Source organism: Amblyomma maculatum, chromosome 5 (genome assembly GCF_055883805.1).
Source record: "Amblyomma maculatum isolate TAMU_Amacu chromosome 5, ASM5588380v1, whole genome shotgun sequence".
Classification (NCBI taxonomy): Eukaryota; Metazoa; Arthropoda; class Arachnida; order Ixodida; family Ixodidae; genus Amblyomma; species Amblyomma maculatum.
The window spans coordinates 93,060,944-93,086,256 of NC_139348.1; the positions used below are offsets into that span (position 1 = coordinate 93,060,944).

General features: G+C 45.9%; 1 protein-coding gene across 1 annotated transcript; it reads left to right on the plus strand.

The window, feature by feature from the left end:
- Nucleotides 1-4,684: 4,684 nt before the first annotated feature.
- On the plus strand, nucleotides 4,685-19,866 carry LOC146188708 (4-vinylphenol methyltransferase 2-like). Its single transcript, XM_084605113.1, has 4 exons — nucleotides 4,685-4,929; nucleotides 11,973-12,339; nucleotides 18,678-18,837; nucleotides 19,697-19,866. The coding sequence occupies exons 1-4, from the start codon at nucleotides 4,685-4,687 to the stop codon at nucleotides 19,864-19,866; spliced, it is 942 nt and encodes a 313-aa protein (XP_084461239.1).
- The last annotated feature ends 5,447 nt before the right edge of the window (nucleotides 19,867-25,313 follow it).

Consider the following 25,313-nt stretch of genomic DNA (forward strand, 5'->3'; position numbering starts at 1 on the left):
CTCCTCTACTCGCCCTACACTAATTTAGCGGACCTCGGCCACACTCGACCAGGTGGCGCAAATGTATGGCGTATGTACCAGGTTAAATGATGGAGCGGCGCAAGAGCATTCTTTATCAATGTTGTGTTTTATTCCATTCAGAGTAGCTATCCTACATCTAGTACCTCTGCCTCTAGTACAGGGCGAATGTGATTGACTGTTCCATCCTTTCCCCCTTCTCTTGAACTCAGGCTTACGAAAACATCCTGCACGTGTCAAAAGCCTACATGCAAATGTGCGCCATGAGGTCGTCGCAACCGTGTCGAAGTCCTCTGCAGCAGCTCGGCATCCTGTTTGGCGAAAGGTGCCGCTGTTTTATATAAACCCGCTTGCTTTGCATGTAGTTGAACAGAACGTCATTACTTATAGGAGAGGTCCTAACCAACCAATCGTTAGGGCAGGCCGAAGTGCGGTTATAAAAGTTGAAACAGCCCTGAACCTAGTAAAAAGAGACTGTCTTCTAACTGCCTCTACAAGGTAAGCACATCACACAATATCTGCGGTGGTTGTGGCCGCCTGTGCAACGTGGAAGTCTCAAACTTGGCGATGACTGGTTATCACTCAAAAATCAGCTTTCTAAGGACGTTTTATTTTCCCATTTTGCCGAAATATTTATAAAGCACATCTAAAAGGAAAACGTTTGAGTGTTATAGAACAGAAACAATCAGCACGCCCCTCCACAAACTCGTTGCGTCTAGAACTGCTGACTAGAGAGAGAGAGAGAGGGAAACAACTTTATTTGCTCGAGCCAAATACGACGTCTGCTTAGACGCTGTCGATGGGAGTGGTTCGCTCTTCTCTCTTACTAAAAGAACTATTATCACAATCGATAAAAGGCTGGTCACCTGAAAGGGTAAATAGACACCAGCCGAGTCGGTGTTGAGGGTTTGAGAAATGTGCAGAATATAATGAGCATTAGTAGGCAGCGACGTAACAAAAGAGAAGGAAGATAACTGACATGCACAAGCATTCCAAGAATCATGAGTGCAAGATTGGTGGAACATTGATACAGACAAAAGTCATTTCTTTTTCACGTTCAAACCATCATCCAACTTACAGAAAATAGCCCACCAGCAAGCCGCCCAGAAAGCCAAAGCCTCATTCGCGGTTCATTCCCCATCAGGCCAAAGTCTGATGGCACCTAATCTATATTGGCAGGAAGATAGTTCAGCGCCCGTCAGCCATGACCTAGAGAAGTCACACGCTGTTTCCGAGCTATCAATGTACTTGCTAAATTTATTTTAAATATGTTATAGTCCATGAAGGCATCTTACACTTTTCGAGGAATATTTTTGTTGTATAGCAATAGATTCCTGCAGCGCGCCTGAAGTGCGCGGTGCGAATGTTATCTTGTAGTGCATTAACAACTAGCAGATATCTGGGCCTTCTTCAAAACTACGTAAGCATTGTCATTTCTGGGTCCTTTATATTACTTATTGGAAGTTGTATCAGTAAGCCTGTCGATGCCATATCCTGTAGTTCTAAAGATGAAGACATCCCATAATTACTCTAAAGTCAAATCATCTCACTGGGGCCGATTTTTCTCTTCGCTGCTTATTTATTAACTTTAGAGGAAAAGCTTTACTAGTGCCGCTGAGCCAAGGGCATCGGCGCGAGGAAATTTGACCTCATGTGTGGCGCGGAGCAGACGGTCTTCGATTTTTCTCCTTTGCCCACCTGTTGCGTCTTCTTCAAACACCAGGCAAACTTTATTTGCACCGGCACATATCTCCACAATTATAACAGACTGCCTAACACAATGCCACACAGCCTCCCACTTCCCTGACTATCATATCCCTCTGCTGCCACCGCTGCATATGGGCTCGCCTCCTGGAATATTCCATTTCAAAATTCCCTCGACATCTTCGTTTCGTCTAGACGAGTCTATGGTGCCTTTGAGGTTCGTTGACAGCCATAGAAGAGTTGCGTGCCGGAAGAATTATTTCTCCTGCGTTTGCTTGACGTTCGGAGACAGACACGGAGGAGTGAAACTAAAGAAAGCAGTGCCTTAGTATGTTTAAGTGAGCTTAAACTCTCGAAGTTAGGTTCCGTTCTATGTCAGTCTAACGTGACCTTGCAACACACAGTAAATAAACATAACGAATCGTTTGCTTGCATAGTCGGGCTTAGCCAAGCAAAGGCGCAGTCATTTTTTTTTCGAGTTGGGTTGCCCCCAGAAACCAAAAACGCGCAATGACACTTAAGACTGGTTAGGTGTGAGAATATGAAGCATTACAATGACTGAGCGATGGCTACAACTATGACTCTTAAATATGCGTATTGATTTTAGATACTCTGAAGCTTGCACTAATATTACTAAAGTGTAATGCCAAGTTGCACAATATATATGAGCAATGAGTGATGACTCATTGAACGTTACGTCAAATGAATCTTGACTATATCCCCAACCCGTCGTGATGACGCCATGCGAACTTGGTACCACGGACACCACCACCGCGGAGCAGGTGGCATGACCTCTGCCAGGTCATGCCACCTGCTATACGCGTGTTCTGAGGAAGACCGCTAAGTATGCTGCTGAGGATGATGGAAAAGGCATATATGAAGCTCTAATATAAGAAAACTGTGCGAACCTGCCTGGATGGCCTCGGCAAAGCTCGTCTAAATTGTGACCAAAGGATCCTGGTGGGTTCTATTTAAATTTAAAATGTGCCCACCATTTGGCAGCACGAGCGAGCTTTGCCATATGACACGTGATCGCGTGACTTCGCGCAAACAGGTGACAAATCAAGGTAGTGGTCAAATTTTAGAGGCGTGAACGTGAAAAGGACTGTAGAGGCAGGGACACAGATATGCAGATATGCCACCTTTCAGCCAACAGTTCGTGTTGCCGTCTAAACATTGCCTGCATGGTCGTGCTTTCATTATCATTTTGCGAACACAGTAGGCTTTAATCACATGGAGATAATAATGTTTTCGTATTACAAATAAACGTGGTTATAAAATGAAAGTCCAGTAACCGTCTCACCTCGCCCGACGCCTCAACTCTGCAGTTAAGATATAGATGAAGCTAATAGTGACAGAAAATAGAAACAGTTGTGGAGAGCCCCCGATAATTTCCACCACCTGAGGGTATTTTAATGTTCACTGACATCACAGGCTGAGTAGCAGGTCAGATTTTGATCAATCCGGCCACCCTCCCTGCCTTTACTATGAATAAATCCATCTATCTATCTGACATCACACTGCACACGGCAATTTTTCACGTGTCATTGCCATGGGAACGCGGCCGCCGTAGTCGGGTCCGAAACCGGATGCTCCCGCTCAATAGCAGAGAGCCCTACCCGGTGTGCCGACGTGACAGATGCCTGTTCGAAGTACGATGTCTGGTATTTGGCGTGTGGCCAGGATGCGGTCAGCATATGTCAAAACAAACTGGTGTTCTTGTTTCAGTGAACAAACTAGCCTGTCAAGCAAAAGGTGTGTTTTCTTTGTGTTCTGCCTACAAATACAGCTTGCTGTTTAGGTAGCATGTCTGAAATTAGGACGCTATTTCTAATGAAAGCATAGGGCTTCATGTTATAGCCCTGAAACCTTTAATTATTCGTTCATTTGGCAATAACTAATTCCTCGCTTGTTACCATTATACTTGAACCTGAATTATCTCCTTGAAACCATCTGAGAACTCTTGATAAAATCTTGCTTAAACATCCTGTCAGTGTGTCTTTTCAAAGAGCACTCCCCTGTATGCTCCTTTCTCTCTGCACATGTCCTGCTTCTTCTACATAATATAATCAATTCTAAATTCACATGTGGCATATAAGCATCGCTTTAAAGAGCGCGCTCTATTCTGCGCACATGTCAAGATATCATAAGAGTAGCCAGTGAAATTAAAGCAATAACCATCAAGGCACTTTTTCCATTTATGTGACGACGGCTCTAGCGTAGATGGAACATATCGTGTGCAACTATGCACAATAATAGGGCAGAATTATGCCACCTATGACCACACCTGAACACATCACGAAAACTGGGCATAGTTCCAATCACTCGCCGTTTGGAAAGAATACATTTTGTCACCCGTAACACCTTATTTCCGGGATGGATGGGTTCATCTACATATTGTCACGACTGAAGTCATAGGGAGCCGTGAAGGTACACGTTACACGTTGCCGAGGACCAGAGAATAAGGTCAGCTTGTCGTTCCGATCACAGAGTCACAGTCCACCACCAGCGCGCCGCTCGTGCCAACAACAACTGCTTCGTCGTCGTCGGCACCAAACAAGGCTGTCGCGCGGCACTAGGCACGTGGCTATATTTTGAATTGATATACAAACGAAAGTACTAGTGCAGATAGAAGTAAACGGAGAACTCTATTTCATTGTAAGATTTTTCACACGTTCTATATAACTCAAGTTGGCAATCGTGCAATTTGCAGAACCAGTAGTAGACGCCAGTGAATTTTCACTTGAACAAATAATGTTTTTTTATATCTGATACAAAAGGCGTGATTGTAAATTTGAACGAAAAATCTTGCTTCCTTTATGTCGGCACGTATACGTGTTTCCTACCATTGTGACAAAATCCTTCGACGGGTGTTAAGATTCTGTGCCATGCCACAAGTTGCCGAAATTCTTATAGCCACAAATGTTAAGGTGTTGCCAATTGTGTTTTCGATTTTTCCAGGATGAGTGCCTCCGAGGTTAAGAATAGAGTTGGCAGCGCTATTGCTGACGAGCGCACCGACACCTACGGCGTGACGCAGTGTGTGGAGCTGTATGATGCTGCTCTCGGTCCCTTTGCACCTGCCATTGCAGCCATACTGGATTCGTTCCAGCCAGCCTTCTTCGACCTGGTCATCGATGAGGCGGCTGCGGATAATGGCCCCAGATACCAACGGCAGTTCCTGGATATTGGATGTGGTTCTGGCGGGTGATGTGATGCATTTGTTACTGTTGCAGTCCTCCTTTTGGCATTGAAAGAAGGGAGTTTAGATTTATCCAAGATATTTTCATGCCTTTATTAGGCACGCCCGACTTGTTTGCACCATTCGTGCGGGCGACAAAGAAAAGCAAACACGTACGACGTGGACGAAAACCAGATGCTGATGGTATTGAAGCATTTGAATTCCAGCTGCTGACTATAAGCTCTAAAAGGGAGCTTTTATGGGGTTTGGCCTTACTAATTGTTGTGGTGCATGGCAGGGCTCAGCGGGAACAGTAGTACACATGCACACAGCAGATAACTGCAGAAAGAGTATACTCAGCCTGATTGTGTTGAAATAGGAATAGGTTATTACTGCAAGTAAACTTGACTAAAGAACAGCAGTAGGTGTTATTAAGAAGTGGTGTTGATGCAGCATGATAGCTCTAAGTTCAGCGATAGATTTTATATGCTCCCTTTGATTAGTTTTCTTACACTAAAAACTACAAGATGCTTTAATGAGTTTTATGTGATGACACCATGTAACCCTAAGGTTTTCTACCAGCTTTTAATTGTTTCTTGAGAACTTGTGCGGGCCGAACTATGCCATGGTCTGCAAACTATGGCAGGGGTTTGAAGGTTGATCTTAAAGTACTCCGAAAGGTTCTGTGCACCCTCCGATGCCGGAACCTGTCTCTTCAGTAGCATTCATGGTGGTTGCGCCTCTGGGCACAATCCGTCTTATGGCGCATTCGGTTGGGGGACGAGAGCAGAGGCGCCGAGCAGTACACAGCAGTACAGGAGCACGCCGAGCGAAGGTGTAACTGTCCTCCCACGGGAACGCTCTCTGCGTGTCGAGAGCAGTGCGTCACGACCATGTGATCGCACTTCTCTCCCCAGCATTCTCCACCTGCCTGCAGCGGCGGCAGTTGCAACCCGAGGAGAGGACAACACTCCGGGTAGAACTGCTTGTTTTCCATGCCTTTGTTCTCACAGCGCGGCGATCTACCTTATTTGGCCCTTACGATGCCAGCAGCGACTCTGAAACATGCATACAGCACCTGAGCAATGATTTCCGCTCGCCGAGTGCCGAAACTTTGCAGCCGGCATTCTGATATGCCTCGCTTACACTTGAGCATTCGACGGAGCGGGCGAGCGAAATCCGCTGCCGCCGACACGCTAATCCGTTCACAATTCTGTGCCAACATATCGCCACCTTCGCCGCTTCGACTGCGAGCTCCCGTTAACCCTGACCTGACCGCTCGACTGCAGCTACGAGAAGCTTATAGCTATGCTAAGTGGCGAAGAAAAAACGCATTATCATTCACTTCTTCACAAAATCATGGCGCATTTGACCCACGTAATGTGGCAACAAGAGCTTCAATGTGCTATTTGCCGGCATACTAAACAAAAGGGGCATATTTGCCGCTCATAACAAAAACAGCGTCAATCTTATTCCAAATGTCATTCTTCCCCTACTGCATCCTTCCCTATTGCGCTGGTCGCCCGAAGAAAAAGTAACTCGGATAAAAAGGAAAACCTAAAAGGTAACGAAACACCTCAAATAAACTAAAAAGCAAAAAAATCAATTTGTAGAAAAAAAAAGATACCCCTAACGCGATTCGAAATCACTACAACTGGGTCCCTAGCATTCTGCGTTAACCACTCGGCCAAGCCGAGATTTTTTTTCTTTATTGCATGAAGCAAACTTGCGGAAAAAAATGAAAAACTCCACTCAATTAAACTTGTCCATGTCTGAAGTTACCGGGCTGCTTAATACGAGACCGCGATAACCATAGCCTGACAATGCACCATCATTAAAACGTCTAAATTCTGGGAGGCAAACAGTTCAGTTCAGTTCAGTTCAGTCGTGTCCGACTCTTCGTGACCCTAAGGACCATATCACGCCACGCTTTCCGGTCTCTATCTTCCTAACATCACATATCTTCATCTGCAGCGCCTCGAGGATGCCACCTAACCATCGCGTTCGCTGCCTACCCCTTCTCCGGAACCCCTCAACCTTTCCCAACATCAAACCTTTCTCCAGCGACTCCTTTCTTCTGATCAGATGACCAAAGTAGCTAAGATTTAACATTAGCATTTGACACTCCAATGAGCAGTCAGGGTTTAAGGTCAACAGTATCAACTGATTTGATCTTCTGGCACTCCAAGGAACTCTCAAGAGTCTCCGCCAGCACCACAATTCAAACGCGTCCATTCTTCAGCGGTCAGCCTTCTTCACAGTCCAACTCACGCATCCATACATCACAACTGGAAAGACCATAGCACGAGTAATACGGATCTTGGTTGGCAGTCTGATGCCTCTGCTCTTTACTAGGCGGTCAAGGCTAGCCATGGCTCTCTTTCTCAAAAGCAGGCGTCTCCTAATTTCTTGGGTGCAGTCACCTTCCGGGATAATATTGGAGCCCAAGAAGAGAAAATCTGTTACGGCTTCCACTTCTTGTCCCTTGATGCTCCAGGACTTGATAGGGCAAGACGCCATAAACTTTGTCTTTTTAATGTTCAATTTAAGCCCAAACTTAACACTCTCTTCTTGTACGCGCATCAGAAGTATCTGGAGGTCCACTTCACTTTCTGCCATTTAGGTGATATTATCCGCATATCTAAGGTTGTAATACGTTTTCCAGACATCTTCACTCCGCCTGAAGGCGCGTCCAGACCAGCCTTCCTAATGATGCACTCAGCATATAGGTTAAAAAGCGAGGCAAACACATGAATCTAGATACGGCCTCCAGTTTGGAGGTTCTTCACGTGCAGCACACACTCCTCACCAAACCACACTGCTCCTGAAACACGGATTTGGACGATCTTGGTGGCTCTGCATCCTGTCCATCATGCGGCTTTTCCAAAAACTGAACAGTTCCATCCACACATATAGATCGTAAGGCTCGACAGAGTTTTTATCAGGAGGCCAAAATCTAATTGTAATTGGTGTAATTATAATGTCCTTTTTAGGAGTTCTTTGTAGTATGTCCCAAAAGAACATAGCATCAGGGCACAGAATAAAGCAATGATCATTTGTCTCGGGCACATTACAGAGAGGGAGGCGCGTTACCAGTGCGAAAACATCTTCTTATCATGCAGAATTGTCTTGACAGGCAACGTCGCCGTGCGTAATTTGAAAAAGAACGTTTTTGCAGCTGCCTGAATGCATATTTGTTTAACACCCTATAGAACAGTGATGTTCAAAAACTCCAGATAAGGCTTGTGATACAACGGTGTAGGGAATAAGCACTCAGTGAGAGCCTGGGTAATCTGCTTTCTCGAGAGGCAATGCAGGTAATCTACGGAGAAAAACAGAGTTGCGCCTTGGCGCACCGTCCCAAGGCAATACCGATCGAGGCACGGCGTTTACGGCACAACTTATGCACAACGTATTTGAGCTCAGTCACACGAGACATCGCAAAATCACTGCCTATCATGCACAGACGAATGGCCTCACGGAGAGGCTCTATTAAACGATCGCTGACACGATTTGAATTGGCATAGACTCCGAGCACAAGACCTGGGACGAGATTCGCCCGTACGTCGCATAAGTCTACAGCACTGCCATCCAAGAGACGACGCGTTTTACGCCATTTTGCCTGCTCTATGGACGTGACCTTCAGACGATGCTGGATGCCATGCTTCCATGCTACACTGATGATCATCTCACGCCAGACGCCGAACAGCTTGCTCTGCGCGCCGAGAAAGCACGTCACCTTGCCCGCATTCCCATTCAGCAACAGCAGGGCAAGGATACGCGTCGCCACAACCTCCGTCATCGACACGTCACATACCAACCTGGAGAGCAAGTTTGGGTGTGGACACTAGTGCGCCGGCCCGGCTTCTCTGAAAAAGTTATGTCGTGTTACTTTGGACCTTACGAAGTTCTGCGCCGTGTTACGGAAGTCACATACAAGTTCTTCCAGCGGGTACTGTGCAGCCCTCGCGTCGGCAATCACGCTTTCACGCGGTAATGAACATGTTTTGTTATCGTGTAGTGCACTTTACTCTGCTTCCGTTTTCTACTTGGTTTTTCTGCTGATACTTTGGTTTTCGCCTGCATCGCCCATCGCTCGCGCTCAAGCTCAGCTTCCTTTTTTTTTAAGAGGGGGGAGTAACGCCACCTGGTGTTCCCGAGATTGTTATGTGCCGCCTTGAAGAAAAAAGACGCTCGCGCGCTCTGTGCGGAACTCTGGCTGCTGATACAGCTTAGCACTGTCTTTGAGGCACGTGTAGCCCTATTTTCCGTGTATATATATACAATGCCACATAGTATCCTAGCATTGCCAGGTGGCGCATTCCTAAGGAGTGAAGGAAGATGAAGTGTCACCTGCGCCTGTGCGTCTGTTCTGCTTGCTGCCGTTGTGTCTGGGCTAACTCCCTGTCATAAAAGCTGTCCTTGGTATCTCGAATCATCGTGTACGTGACATTCTGGATAAATGTTTCGGAAAAAACAGCTACGTCGTCCAAGTACACAAGACAGATCGGCCACATCAGGTCAGTGAGTAGGTTGTCTATCATCCTTTGGAATGTAGCTGGGGCTGAGCACAATACGAATGTGAGTACTTCGAATTCATATCGGCCATCTGGAGTTAAAATTGCGGTTTTTTTTCCGCCTCATTCGTCCACTTTTCGCACGTCGCAATCTTTCCAGTGAGTCATCCATGCGCGGCAACGGGTATACATATTTCTTTGTCACATTGTTCAATTTCCGATAGTCGACGCAAAATCGGAGAGTACCGTCCTTCTTCTTGACCAGGATGACTAGCGAAGACCACGGATTTTGTGAAGGCTGTACAGCATGGTCATTCAGCATCTCCTGAACTTTTGTCTGGATCACTTCCCGTTCTTTGACAGGCACGCGATAAGGCTGTTGTATAGGGCGAGCGTCGTCATAAGTAATGCTTCGATGTTGTGTGATGGGCGTTTGAGGAACCTTCGAGTAAGAAGCAAAGCAGTACTTGCAAGTCCAGTAAGAGTTGCTCTAAGGCCCGCCATTTATTCTTGGACAAGTGGCAGTTAAAATCAATGTTGCCAAGAGATGGTTCGTTATGTTCGGCTGTCGTGGATGCAAAACAGCCCGGATCAGGCGCAGCAGGGTCAGCGATAGCGATAGCAGTTCCCGGAAACAAGTGCCGGTGCTCAGTAGAGAAATTTGCGACAAGGAGTGCAGCCCGGCAATAGCGAAGCGACAATAAACTCCGAGCAGCGCAGATGCCTTGAGCAAGCAGGTGTAAATGGTTCGCCTCCGCTACAGCTTTGCCAGCACGGAAATCGTCACAGGTAACTTCCACAAGGACACTGCTTCGTGGCGGCAGCGAGACACTCTCATGGGAAACGCGAAGTTCGGGACTGCTTCTATCATGTTCGGCAGATTGTCCAATCGAAAATATGACGAATCTATTTCGCAGGTCGATAACTGCTTCGTACTCTCGCAGAAAGTCAATGCTGAGAATAAGGTCGCGGGAGCAGTCGCTGAAAACGACGCAACTGACGACGAACGTGCATCCGTTAATCTGAATGCGAGCCGTGCACATCTCTTTTGGAGCAACTACATGACCGCCGGCGGTTCGAAGCTACACACCTGGCCAAGCATTGAGCACTTTCCTCCCCACTTGGAGGTTGCCCGTGTGGTGCGCGCCCTGTTGCAGTTACAGCTTTGCTGCAACGAGAAAAACACTCCATGCTATTCTGTGACAAATGCCGAAACACTGACTAAAGCGTTAGGCAGTCAGGCTGAACTTCACAAATTTGATTCCCGTTGAGACTGACGCAAGCGTCGCAATTAAAGCTTGATTTTTTTTTTTTCGTTTTCTTAATTTAGAAAAACGTGGTTGCGGCATAAATCCCACATCAAGCACTGTGTTAGATGCATGGAAGATTCAGCTATACTGGAAGCTGTAATGAGTATCAATTTAAATTAAGGTGATGAGGGCACATTATCAGCTACTGTTCATCATCATCATCATTTATTGTTCCTCAGGGGCCCTAGGTCGGGCATTACATAGGGGGGAGGGGGTAACGAGTAAAGTGAGTAAGTGGTCGTATGATTATACAGTGAAATGAAGAGCAAAGAGGCAAGGTAACGTTATACATTTCTATGTAACCCTAAGTATTGAAAGATTTGAAGCATGATACATTCAATAAAAATTCATATATGCACAATTAAAGAAAAATGCAGATATGCAGATATGAATTATGCAGGTATGGATCAATTTCGCTTTCGCTTTGTACCCGAAGAGCATGCTGCAACCAAAACGAATGCGCCTGCGTGTAAGCACGTTTAACTGAAACAACCTGTACAGTACAATCAACTTAGAAGAATTGTCGCTTTGCTTTTATTTTTGAGTCATACTATTCCTTGCAAAACGACGCGGTTTGTTCTTATGATGTCCTAAGGCACGAACGGCAAGAAAAGCCACCTACTTAATTAGGATAAAAAATATGCAGCATCAAACGTGAAGTGCGAAGCAGTTTTTTTCACTTTGTAGTGTGAACTCTAAGCGTTAAGTAAAAGTGCAAAATGATGCGATATCGCACTAGCCGTTTACAACGAAAGGAAAATTGTGCCCCTCAAAAGACTTTTATGAAAAGGTCTTGCATGACTGTGGGAAATATGATGAGAAAGATTCGACACAAACACCCCGTGCCCAAAAACTGATAGAATGATATAGCCAGAACTGCCGCGTTATTCGCACTTCAGCCCGCGTGCTCGTATCTTTTATTTAACTGCGGTTTCATCTTGCAAATTAAAAACAACATAGGATCATTGTAAAAACTCTGAACTGCAACTTCATTGCAACGACGTAGGCTACCCTAATAAAATCAGCATATTAGATTTTAAAGATACAGAAAATGTTGACTGTGTTACACAGGAGCAAAATCGAGAGATACCGAGAGAATAACATCATGATCCGATTAGGTGCAGAAATTAAAAGCGATTGAAGTGAGCAATCAGGGCTCCTGGATTTCGGTAGAGACTAAAAGCGGTTTAGGATACTCTAAAGATAAAACAAGTTCTGATGTGAAAAGTGTCTCTCACGCAGTTTTACACTTAAACATCTGCTTCCCCGACTGCCTTCGTGGTGTGGGAAGCTTGTGGGCGCGGACAACTCGCCGTCAATGCTCACTTTCGCTCGAGAGAACCGTTCGGACCCGAGGATTCACTACCGAGAACTCGACCTGCTCGCGGATGAAGACGTGGCGAGATTCGTGCGAGCAGAAGGAAGCTTCCAGAGGGTCTACTCGTTCTTGGCGCTGCATTGGATCACCGATCAACGCCACGCCATGAGGAACATAGAGGCGCTCTTGGCCCCGGGTGGAGAGTGCTTCCTCCTCTTCTTCAGCAACATGCCCGTGTTCGACGCATTCGCGGCTATGGCGAAAACTGCTAGATGGAGCAAGTATTCTGACGTGAGTGTCTCCCAAAAGTGCAAAGGGGAGGGGAGGTGATAGAGGCTCCAAGTAAGCAGTTGATTCTTCATTCTAACACAAGTAATGGTAAGGACCAAACATATTTTTATATTTAGTAGACATTGTTTAATAGAAATGTTCAGTCATTCTGCGAAGTACATGCGGTAACCCCAAGCTACTTCTTTTGTTATGACAGCAGCCTGCGAGTACTACCGGGAATGATTTTGCTTCCGATGTGTTGCGTTCCAAATATATTCTAACAAAATCAGTTTTAATAGCATAAAAAACTTTTATGCAAGTGCGTTATATATTTATATATATCATCATCATCATCATCAGCCTGATTATACCCACTGCAGGGCGAAGGCCTCTCCCATATCTCTCCACTTAACCCGGTTCTGTGCTAGCTGCATCCACTTGACCCCTGCGAACTTCTTAATCTCATCCGCCCACCTAACTTTCTGCCGCCCCCTGCTACGCTTTCCTTCCCTTGGAATCCAGTTTGTTACCCTCAGCGACCATCGGTTATCCTCTCTTCGCACTACATGTCCTGCCCATGTCCATTTCTTCTTCTTAATTTCCACTACAATGTCGTTAACTTGAGTTATTTCTCTGACCCACTCTGCACGCTTTCTATCTCTTAATGTTACCCCTACCATTTTTCGTTCCATAGCCCTCTGGGTTGTCCTCAACTTAAGCAGAACTCTCTTGGTTAGCCTCCACGTTTCAGCCCCATAGGTGAGTACAGGCAAGATGCAACTGTTGTATACTTTCTTCTTGAGCGATACCGGTAAGCTGCTAGTCATAATCTGCGAGTGCTTGCCAAATGCGCTCCATCCCAATCTTATTCTTCTTGTTATTTCCTTTTCATGGTCCGGATCTGCGGTTACTACCTGTCCTAAGTAGATATATTCGCCTACTACTTCCAGTATTTCGCTACCTAATGTAAACTCCTGTTCCTTCCCGAGGCTGTTGAACATTACCTTAGTCTTCTGCATATTGATTTTCAAGCCTACCTTTCTACTTTTCCTGTCTAGGTCATCAATCATTATTTGCAGTTCATCTCCCGAGTTGCTTAGCAAGGCAATGTCATCAGCAAATCGCAGATTACTGAGGTATTCTCCATCTAGCCTTATCCCTAACTGCTCCCATTCCAAGTCTCCGAATACTTCCTCTAAACAAGCTGTGAATAGTACTGGGGAGATTGTGTCTCCTTGCCTAACACCTTTCTTTATGGGAATTTTGTTACTTTCTTTATGCAGAACTATGGTTGCTGTGCAGCCACTATATATATCTTCCAGCACTTTCACGTACGGCTCGTCTACCCCCTGATTTCGCAATGCCTGCATCACCGCCGAGGTTTCAACTGAGTCAAATGCTTTTTCGTAATCGATGAATGCTATGTATAAGGGCTGGTTATATTCCGCGCATTTTTCTATCACCTGATTGATGGTATGGATATGATCGATAGTAGAGTACCGTTTCCGAAACCCTGCTTGATCCTTTGCTTGATTGCAGTCTAAGGTTGTCCTGATTCTATTAGCGATTACCTTAGTAAATACCTTATACGTAACAGACAGTAAGCTGATTGGTCTGTAATTTTTAAGGTCCTTAGAGTCCCCTTTATTGTGAATGAGGATAATGTTTGCATTCTTCCATGCTTCCGGTACCGTCGATGACACCAGGCACTGCGTATACAGGGTGGCCAGTTTTTCTAGCACGATATCCCCCCCCGTCCTTCAGCAAATCTGTAGTTATCTGATCCTCTCCAGCTGATTTCCCCCTTTTCATAGTTTCTAGTGCTTTCTTGACCTCGTCCTTCATCACTGGTGGAACGTCTGACTGTTTTTCCCTGACGCCAATCTCATTACGGTCCTGACTACTTTGGCTACTGTAGAGATCTGTATAGAACTCCTCGGCTACTTTGACTATATTTATATTATATATTTATATATATATATATATATATATATATATATATATATATATATATATATATATATATATATATATATATATATATATATTTATATATATTGTCGGGTTGTGTTTTTTCAGTCGACGCAGATGGATTCAGCTGCGCAGGATGAATTCGCAGCGGAATGTCCGGCGTACCGAATCACTAAGACAACGACCAACTTCTTCGTTCTCGAGAGCGCCAGTACGCGACGCATATCAGTGGTTATTACGATGAAGATTACCTCACTGCAGTTCTTTATATATATATATATATATATATATATATATATACGAGCGGTTTTTTTGTCGTTATTCGTTTATTTATTTGTTTATCTCATATTCCTGACCAACTTCAGATCACTGATGAGCGGAAAGACACAGCAATAAGAGTGTAATATTGAAATCCTCGATAATTATACAATTGACCTTCTTGATAAAACGGTTATCACAGATAACTGCAGCCATGCGAAAAAGTGTTTCTGAACCTGAGATGTTTACGATGCAAGAATGAATAATAATTTAGATACACATAGCTGGATGATAAACTTAAATAATAATATACAGAATGCTAATATAATGCTCTACAAACTCCGCGAGGAAAGCAGTTCATTGTTGGTAGCGCGGCACCAAGAAAAGAAAATGTCTTTTTAGCAAGCCCAGTAGACACATATTCGGACTGCGATATAGAATAAATAGAATGCGAACAAAGTCGTGCAAACGTAGTAGTCCTTATCGGAATCTATATTATTCCTCAAGAGAAAAGCACATAACAGTTGCATTTTACCGGCACCCGTCTATGGGACAGAAGCATGGAGATTAGCAAGAGGGTTCATCTTAAATTGGGAGCTGCTGCATAACGAGACACAGAAAGAAATTCAATGGCTCTAATATTAACAGGAAATAAAAGGACAGAGTGGGTCAGAGAGCAAACGCAGGTTAATAACATTCTCACCAAACTCAAGAAGAATAAATGACAATGACCTGTACTTGCATGCGATTGAAGCATGATGATCGGTAAGTGTAACTAACCGGCTACCAAGAAAAGGCAAAAGTCGAAGAGTGTCATCCGCTAACAATTATAGGCTATTAACGATGCGCCACTGTTGGTGCGCACTTTCCCAGACATCCTTAGTGTGTGAAGGCAGTTGTTCCGGTCTCAATGGAGATGCTTCTGGCTCCACAACTACTTTCAGAATTTCTGCGAGACCGTTAGTAGGAGAGGGTGCATGTTCACTCCCGTGAAAAATCTTAGCTCCCTCCCTCTGAAATTTCTCTTGCACGAATGGGCTTCTCCACAACCTTATTTGGACTTCTGAAGCTAGTTTCAGCAACATTCGTGTATATCAACGTTATTCAGTACCTCCTATTTTAGGAAATGGTATCCTCCACACGTTCGGTATAATACCCCTGAGAGGCTTAACTTCAGCGATCTTCTTCAAAAGATCATACTCTTCTAAGAATGCTCTTTCTTTCTTTAACATATATTTCATCCTTTCGCTCTCTTCTTTTGCTTCTCTGCATCTGCTTACTACCTTTGGTACGTTAAAGAACCGCAGGTGGTCGAAATTTCTGGAGTCCTCGACTACGGCGTCTCTCATAGCCTGGGTTCCTTTGGGACGTTAAACGTATACAAACCAAACCAAACACTTTTCTCTCTTTCTTCTTCAACCTCGTATTCTTCTAGGTCCACCTATTTTTACAGTTCTGCTCCTTTTAGGCACTTCTGTTCTCCCAAAGCTCATTCTGAATCTTAGCTGCGCAAGTGCGGACCACAGCACTATTTGGTGGATCCTACACAACTGCTTCACCTTGACACCTGTCGCCACCGCTCTGCTGCTACACTCTTTATGACCCCTTCGTATACTTTGAAGACTCGTTCACTGTTTTCTGTGCTACAAACGTTTTGTCGTGAACACCACAATAATCGTAACACATTGATTAATATAGTTTATTAACGATGAGGTACTATAGGGGCGAACACTCCTAGACACCCTTAGAGCGTGTGAGGCACCTTTTCCAGAATCAAAGGGGATGCCCTCGACTTGCGTAGAAAGCTCAATCGAGAGTCAGCTACCTGTTACGAAAGAAAGGGGTGGTCATTTAGTGCCCAGGGGCTCAATTATAGAACTCTTCTAACGGTTTAGAGCGTGACTTTAGAATGACGACACTGTGATACCTCAGGGATAAGTTGACTCCTGACGAAACGCGGAATAAACCAATAATGGCAAGAGTGTCGTCCCGGCGACTTATTTGCACGGCAAGAGGTTTATTCACACGCCAAGGAGCTATTTACTAACGTTTTTAGAGATATACAATGTGCATAAATTGAATAGTTTACCATTTTCAAGAAGCCGCACTTCAAGTTGAAAATTATCAAAAACATCAAGAAGCATCTACAGTTTTGCATTCGAATTGAACCGTGGGTAACATTTCTGGCCTGAGAGCCCCCTACGAGAAATACAGTCCCTACAAATGGCGCCTTCTGAAAAAAAAAAACTGATTCCATGGCTAGTTGCTTCTTTTATACGCATCGTCTAAAGTCAAGGTATTATGTGGTGATCCAAAATTCTTGGAGAAATCTCATTGAAAGCAGTGTGATCGGGGTTCGGTTTATGTTTGTTTCGGAAACAGACGCTGTTTCGGAAACAGACGCAGAAGGATGATCGACCCCGGAGCATGGTCCGTTTGGGCAAAGTAAAGTTTTATTGCTGCAAGGAAGCCCCACACACAAATGCTTCAGCTAGAACAAGCACAAGGAAAAGCAATGCGGTTGAGCCTACTTTACCAACCTCGCTCTGTTCATTCATTTTGTACAGTGTGTTGCCTTCGCCGCCGCCTTTTGCTTTGGGTACACTGTTAGGCGCACCCACACCACAGCGCGCCAACTTTGCAGCAGATTCCTACTGAAAAACGAAAAGTTCTACAGGGCAATAACCTCCCACAATCTCATAAAATCACAGACTCATACGGTGCACATCATTATCATAAAATATCTTCCATAATTTATGTTAATGTACAAGAAACTATGACATCTTACGCAATTAAATGCGACTTGTATGTGATTTCTTACGTGAATTGTGTGAGACTGTGTGAGAAAATGTGAAGTTATTGCCTCATACAATTTTTTCAGTAGGGATGACTTCAGCTATTTGACGCACGCACTCTCTCACGGTTGGTTATGAGAGGCTGACTCTCTGCTCATCGCCTAGCGAAACATGAAATCCTCCGGAGGCAAAAAGAAAAAAAATCGGAGCGCGCATGGCATTTACTGCCGCACAAACAGAGTGTTCTACCGCTTGCTTCATCAGAGTTCATCTGCAATCTTGTCGCATGACCATTCCACTTTTGCATTTTCGAGTCAAACCAGGAATCAGGACAATTCGACGGAAGGGTAGAATGTATTCTCCCGCACCGCCCTTCGTCGTTGCTCGCGCCGACACTGCTACTTCAGCACCGCAGCTACCACAGCATCGCGGACGTCGCGCTCTACAGTCCTCTTCAAGAGCACTTTTCGCGGCATTCGGAGGTCGTCGGTTCGACTTCCATCGTCGGCGCGTTGCTTTTCCTTCTGCTTTGTATTTAATGCTCTTTATCTAATGATCACCATAAGACAAATTCCTGTAAACGTCAAACAGTACAAACATAAAAAAAAAACAACGGTTGCTTTGCACTCCTAGACTGTTTGCTCCTTTAAATGCTTTAATAACGAGCCCCTCATTTCCCTTTCAATTCTGTACTTAATATATATATATATATATATGTATATATATATATATATATATATACTTACCTCGAGAGCCATCGCTGCTTCTCACTTTCCGCGCCAGAAACTGGGACCAATTTCTAGCTTTTTAAGTTTATGGAATTTCCGTTTTCTTCTTGGAAAGGCCTGATTTATAGGTTAGACCGCGAAACCCTGTTTATAAAAATCATATTCGACTCTGTATTCTCGCTTCAAATGTACAGGTGCGTATATTTTTCCTTGCTTGATGACTTGCAATGACCGGTTAGTCGATCCGATGTCAAGGATGCCGCATCTCTATTTAGATGCAAGGTGTTCAACACCTTACTAGTATATCCTTTGCATAAAACACGTGCGTTGTCCTACCGTGGTGTGAAGCATAGTTACAGTGCGGAAATCAATACCTTGGACAGTACATGGTAAATGACCGTTTGAGGAAAACCAACTACTATGGTCGTTTCAATATTTATATAATGGTGTGACAGTACCTACCAGTAAACATGAACTGAACATGAACAGGTATGTTACCGTTTGCTCTGCATCAGTTCTTCCTTTAGACCTTATGTAAAATAACGCTAACAGAGTTCCTTTGTGAGTGCACTGTTAAAGCGTCGCGCCCCTTAACTTTATTCCACAGATTCTGCTACGAGTTCTTCCTAAGACGAGAGATATGGAGGATGTCGCTTCTCTGCGCGCTCATCTCGTACACGTCGTAGGGGCGACAAAACTGCTTCCGCTGTCTTGCGAAGTCTTCCCGATAAATGCAAGGCATGGACTCAGCAAGGAGGTGGTAGTGGGCAAGTACCCGGTTTACTACCGAAGGAATTGTTATATGTAAACCTGCATGGCGGAGATATAGAGCAACCTTATCTTATATGGCCAGTCACATGGCGGCTACACTTTCAAGCTCATTTTACCACGTACGTGTCATTATTTAACCAGACATTCTCACGCTGCCAGTGCTAGGCAGATGACAACTGCCGTATCAGGCTGTTGTAGTTATCTACGTTGAGACAAAGCATGTATGTAGGTCTTGGGTATTAACAGCCAGCTCTCACTGAGAACAGCAGGTTACAAGGTTACGTTCGGCAATACAATCGCTCTCAAGCATCATTCTAGGCGCGATTTGCTTCCTAGCAAACCTGCGCTTGCGCAATTGGCAGAAGATTCTGCTAAAAGAACCTGTTCCCTCATGAACATTGGAATCACTGCAAAATGATGAATACGTGCACTCTCTTCAGCCCAGTCTTTGGGAAAAAAATGCAAACATGGCTTCACCTCCTAAATAACTGCCACTATATGGCTCTTCAAGTCCAAGCCCTATATCTTCATTACAAGTTTTAAAAAAGTAATAAATGCAGCGTAACTCAATACAGAATCGTTAATACTGTTTGTAATGTTTTAAAACAGGCATCATAGAGCTCAAAACGGCCGAAACATTTCTCAAGAACAAACTACCTCTTTTTATTTGCCAGTCTCTATTTCCACCAACCTCCACTCTACCGCTCCAATAAAGGTTTTATTCATTCTGCCATTCATTTGCAACGTCATTGCGAAATAACAAATCAGTGAACACTAGAATGCCCAGCTAATATGCCGCCGCTATTGCCACCCTGGAAAATCACCTAACATGCTCATGCCTCTTATTTCTTCCAGAATTTATAAGCATCTTGAACCCAGTCTACCCGTTGCTGAACCACGAGGAAAAGATGGAACTGCGCTCGTTCACCAAGGACTTCCTGTCTAATTTAAGGAAGCAGCCTGACGGAAGAGCGATAGGAGAACACCGCGTTCTCGTAATCCACGCAAGCAAGCCGATAGACTAAGAGGAGCTCAACGAAGGAAATTACTTTATAAAAGCCTTTAGAATTCATTCTCAACTATGCAACATCCGTGAATACATGAACAGCATGTCAATATAAAGGTATATAATTATAATATTTTATTGTAATAATATGGTCAGGCATGCAGCGCAGAGGAGAAAAGAAGGAAGTGTGAAAAAGAAGCTCGGCAGAAGGAAGAGTGAGGAAGAGGAAGCTCGTCAATGTTCAGTCAAGGCGCCAGTTAAAATGTAGTCATCTCTGTAAATAAACTTAACAATATTGTTATGGTGTGAAACCTTCACCCAGGACGGGGTCGAGCCAGACGACTGTGAACAGATCTTGGTCGTGTTCAGCAGTGCCACTTCCACTTCCAGCACACTGTCCTTCCGCTACTCTGTCTTCGCTCCTCCGCGACATTTCCTCCCTGCGCAGCCAAAGCCAGAAGGGCGAGTTGATTTGTTTTCTCTATAATGGTATGGCTTAAGCCAAGCGATGTGGGAGAGTTCAGTTTTCGCAGAACGGACACTAGTTGAGGTAACGAATGCAATTTCACGCGTAATGTCACTAATTCTGGCCACGACCACATAAGGTCCAACTTAGTGGGCCAGTAGATTTTGGTGCACGCCGCATCGCTGAATTCGGCGCCAAAACCAGATCATAGCCGAAGCCTAGATAACATACCGGAGGTAGCCATCGTACCGATCTCTGACGAGCTCTTCTGATTCAATAGATAGCAAGCAGGCAATCCGACAAGCTTCTTCAGACAAGGAGAAGACATCGGCGACGTCCAGATTTTCACTGGCAGAAAACGGCAGGATTGTGCGTGCGAGCCTACAAGAACTAGAATGGACTTTATCCGGTAGTTTCATTAATAGTTGTATTAAAGCGTGTGTGACATCCTGCAGTGTGGTGTCGCAGTCCTTATGAGTCTAGATACATGGCAAGCAGGTTGGTTAATGCCCTGTGGATGCGTTCCCTCAAACTTTTAGTCTGTGGGTGATACGGTGTTGAGTGTCTATAGGTGACTGCACATAGACGTAGCAGCTCATTAGTAATTTCGGCAGTGAATTGGTGGCTTAGGTCAGTGATTACTAAAGTAACACGTGGTAGTTCATTACGCAAGGCAAAACGAACAGCGATACTTGATGCCTGGTAGCCGATGGTAGAACAGCTGTTTCACAGCAGCGAGCAAGGTAATCTTCTTATATTGTCACGTCGTGGTGACGAGGTCGACGACAAAAATGAAGGGTCGATGATTGCACTAAAGAAACTCTTTATTTGGGCTGACTTGCGCCCGCAAAAGAACTAAGCAACTCGGCGGCGGCGATAGAAACAAACGTGCTCGTCGATCGTCGAACAAAGAATGCTCGTCACACTCGGCAACGCTCAATTTAAAAGCTGCACAGAACAATCTAGATAACGTCGCAAACAGCTCCCAGCACGGGATGGAACATTGTGGAAAGACACCCCAGTGGCCGGAACCTTCGAGACAGATCTCGGTGCATCTTGCGCTACAACAAAACTGATAAAGGTGTGACTCGCGACATCGAGCATTAACAAACAAAGATTACGGAACTGATACGCGGTCCAGAAAGCGTGTATGCCGGCGGCTGTTAAAAAACAACAAATACTGTTTTCAACAAATAGTGTTTTGATGTCTGTGCTGCATACGTTGACGGCGACGCTTGATCGGGGCGGCACGGTCAATTCTCCGTCGAGGACGTTTAGAGCGACGTGTTGCGTCGACGTCGTCGTAGCAGGTATGGCTTTGTCTGCAGAGAGCTTGATGAGCTTGGATCGGAGGTCGATGATAGCCCTATTTTCATTTAGGAAGTCCATGCCTAAAATCACGTCGCGGGAACGCGGCTCCAAGACCACAAAGCTGGTGGGGTAAGTACGCCCAATTACGGTTATTCTTGCAGTACATCGTCCTGATGGAGTAATCAGGCTGCCACCTGCGGTGCGAATCAGCGGGCCATCCCAAGCGGTTGTAACTTTCCTGAGCTGAGAGGCTAACGGTCCACTAATAACTGAATAGTCAGCTCCGGTGTCTACTAGGGCAGTGACTCTGCGACTGTCGATATCAACGTCAAGTTCACTTGTTCGCGTCCTCGCATAGCACGTGGGCCTTAGTGTCCGATCTCGGCACCGTCGTTTCTTCAGGTCATGGCCGGGGCATACCGTTGGTTCTTCGCTGGGCGGTGGTGTCTGCTTGCACTCTGGTCGCGTTGTCGTCGATGACGTCGTGTGGAGCGGCGGTGAAATGGCTGCGTCGTCGTTAGTGGTCGTCTGCGGCGGAGGATGTTCGTCTTTTCGCTGTTGAGCAACCTCACCTCCAAAGGTTGCTCTGTTTAGTTTCCCCTGCGCGGGCTTGGGGACCTTCCGCGCATACTCTCATCATAGGTACAGCCTGGCGACGCAAAGCGGGCCCTGTACGGCGATGGAGATCTGAACCGACGGCTTGGTGGCGCAAGCTCACCGCTACGCAGACAGCTGTCGATTTCTTGCGGTCGTTCACCTGGGCGTGGTCGTGGAGCGTATACTGCAGATCCGCGGAGACCAATTCGTCGGTACAGACAGTACCGCAGAATGTGGCCGGCCTCACCGCAGTGGAAGCATAATGACCGGTTGTTCGCTGTCCTCCATGCGTCGCACTTCCTGGGGCTTGTTGGTCGTTGGTAGGCTTGGTGGGCGAGGGCCAAGGGGCGGTTTTCAGGAACAGGACGGTAATGGCGAGGGCTCGGAAAGTCATCACGTCGGGGCGGAGGGCGACGTAATGCACCAACGTAGTTCATCGCTGTTGCCTCTTGTGCTGGAACAGTCGCAGCCGTCGCTTGAAGAACGCCCAGCGCCTGCTGGACTTCACGGACGACGTCCGCGAGTGTCGCCACCTGCGGTTCTTGTGATGATGGCATCAGTCGGTGGAGCTCCTCTCGCACGATCTCCCGGATGAGGTCCCGAAGGTTCTCTCCGCTTGTAAGTGCGCTGGGGTAGTGGCTTGAGTAGTTCAGTTGAAGTGGTCGCTCGTAATGGCGCATCCGGTTGTCCAGAGTCTTCTCGATGGTAGACGCTTCTGTTTCAAATTCCGCCACATTTCTTGGCGGATTTCGCACAATACCCGCAAAGAGCGATTCTTTAACGCCTCGCAATGAAAGTCTGACTCGCTCACCTTCGGTCATACTAGGGTCGGCGCGGCGAAAGAGGCGCTTCATCTCCTCAACGTACGCCAAGACAGGCTGGTTAGGGAGTTGAAGTCTTGACTGTAAGAGGGCCTGGGCTCTTTCCGTTCGGACGACGCTTGAAAAGGCAGTCAGAAACGCTTCCTTGAAAGTCTCCCAATCCTTCATAGTTGCCTCATGATTTTCGAACCAAACTCGGGCATGTCCTTGAAGAACAAAGTAGACTTGCCTAAGTTTCGCGGCGTAGTTCCAGCAGTTGAATTCTGCCACACGATCGAAAAGGTCCATCCAGTCTCCCGCATCTTCCTCCTGTCGTCATGGAAGCAGGGGGGCTCACGGGGCTGGACGAAAACAACCGGTGCTGTAGGCTGGGCCATTGCCAGCGTCGATGCCTTCCGAGATCGAATGGAGTGAGGCAGCAGACCGTGTTCGGGTTGTAGGCCTTGAAGTCGGCGGCTGGCTCGGTGACCTGTAGGCTGGTCTTCCAGGACGACAGGAACATGGCTTGGGTCTTCGCTTGAAGGATCAAAGGCAGCACCTCCACCAGATGTCACGTAGTGGTGACGAGGTCGACGACACAAATGAAGGGTCGATGATTGCACTAAAGAAACTCTTTATTTGGGCTGACTTGCGCCCGCAAAAGAACTAAGCAACTCGGCGGCGGCGATAGAAACAAACGTACTCGTCGATCGTCGAACAAAGAATGCTCGTCACACTCGGCAACGCTCAATTTAAAAGCTGCACAGAACAATCTAGATAACGTCGCAAACAGCTACCAGCACGGGCTGGAACACTGTGGAAAGACACCCGAGTGGCCGGAACCTTCGAGACAGATCTCGGTGCATCTTGCGCTACAACAAAACTGATAAAGGTGTGACTCGCGACATCGAGCATTACAAACAAAGATTACGGAACTGATACGCGGTCCAGAATCAGAGTGATAAGCGTGTATGCCGGCGGCTGTTAAAAAACAACAAATACTGTTTTGAAGGTTTCGCGGCAATATCACGATCCACCCTTCGCGATTTGGAGATTTGGGAAAAGGTCCAAGCAGATCAATTTTTACCTGTTTGATAAGACATCTGAGAGGCACCTCAGGGTGATGTAGGCCAGGTTAAGTGCACGTAGGGCATTTATGATGCTGACACTGCGTGCAGCTGGCCGCGTATCATTCTGTTGTGGATCGCATTCTCGGCCAGTAAAACCGCTCTTTCGCTCGAAGGAGCATGCGGACAGATCCCAGATGTCCGGATGCTGATACAAAACAGGTCTTTAACTTGCTGGTTTTGTGCGGTGTCAAGCGGAGGCTCTAGAGCTGTATCTCCACGTTGCTCGGTTTTTAACGCGTCAACGTCAGGAAACACTGGGACGATGGCTGAATTGCATTGGTCGAGATTGTCACTGCCACACCCTGTTGATAGCAGCCGCGTTTGCGAGAGACAGTCTGCATCGACTGTCGGCGCCCGCTCTTATATACAACATTCAAGTTACACTCATGTAGAAGAAAGGCCCAGTGCGTGAGGCAACCGCATAGATCTCGAATACTGACAAGTCAGCAGAGGGTTCGACGGTCGGTCACAATCATAAATGGACGACCGTAAAAGTGCGATCGGAACTCCTGCACAGCGAAGATCAGAGCAAGGATTCTTGTTCGGCAACGGTGTAGTTCGCTTTGGCGTTATCAGGGTGCGGTTCGCATATGTACTAACGTGCTCGTGTTCTTCTCTGCACTAAACCATAAGAGCGCCGATGTCAACAACTTTAGCCTTGTTATGAACGTTCTTGGTGCGGAGGGTGGAAATTCGGAGAACGAGATGTGATGTCAGCAGACATTTCAGCTGATGGAATTTGGCATCGCACTCGCCTTCCATTCAAACTAACCTCCTTTGTGAAGAAGGCACGTCAACGGGTAGGCAGTGTCGGCAAAGGGATGAATTAAACGCCGCAAATAGGAACAAATCACTAAACACTGCGGACCTCTTTGTCAGTATTGCTTGAAATGACTCCACAGCACCCGTTGTCTGTGGGTCCGATCTCATTTCCTGAACATCAACGAGATGGGCCAAGCAATTGAAGACTGGTCCGACCTTATGTATAACGTTTAATAATAATAAAAAAATTATTATTGTCTTTTAAGGTACAAAATGCAGGCCTGCCAAATCCTGAATGGCAGTGCCCGCCACTAGATAGCATATAAGCCGTGCACCGAGCAGACATGTTGCAAACAAAAAAAAAAACGAGAAAAGCTACAAAAGAAACAGTGAGAGTAAA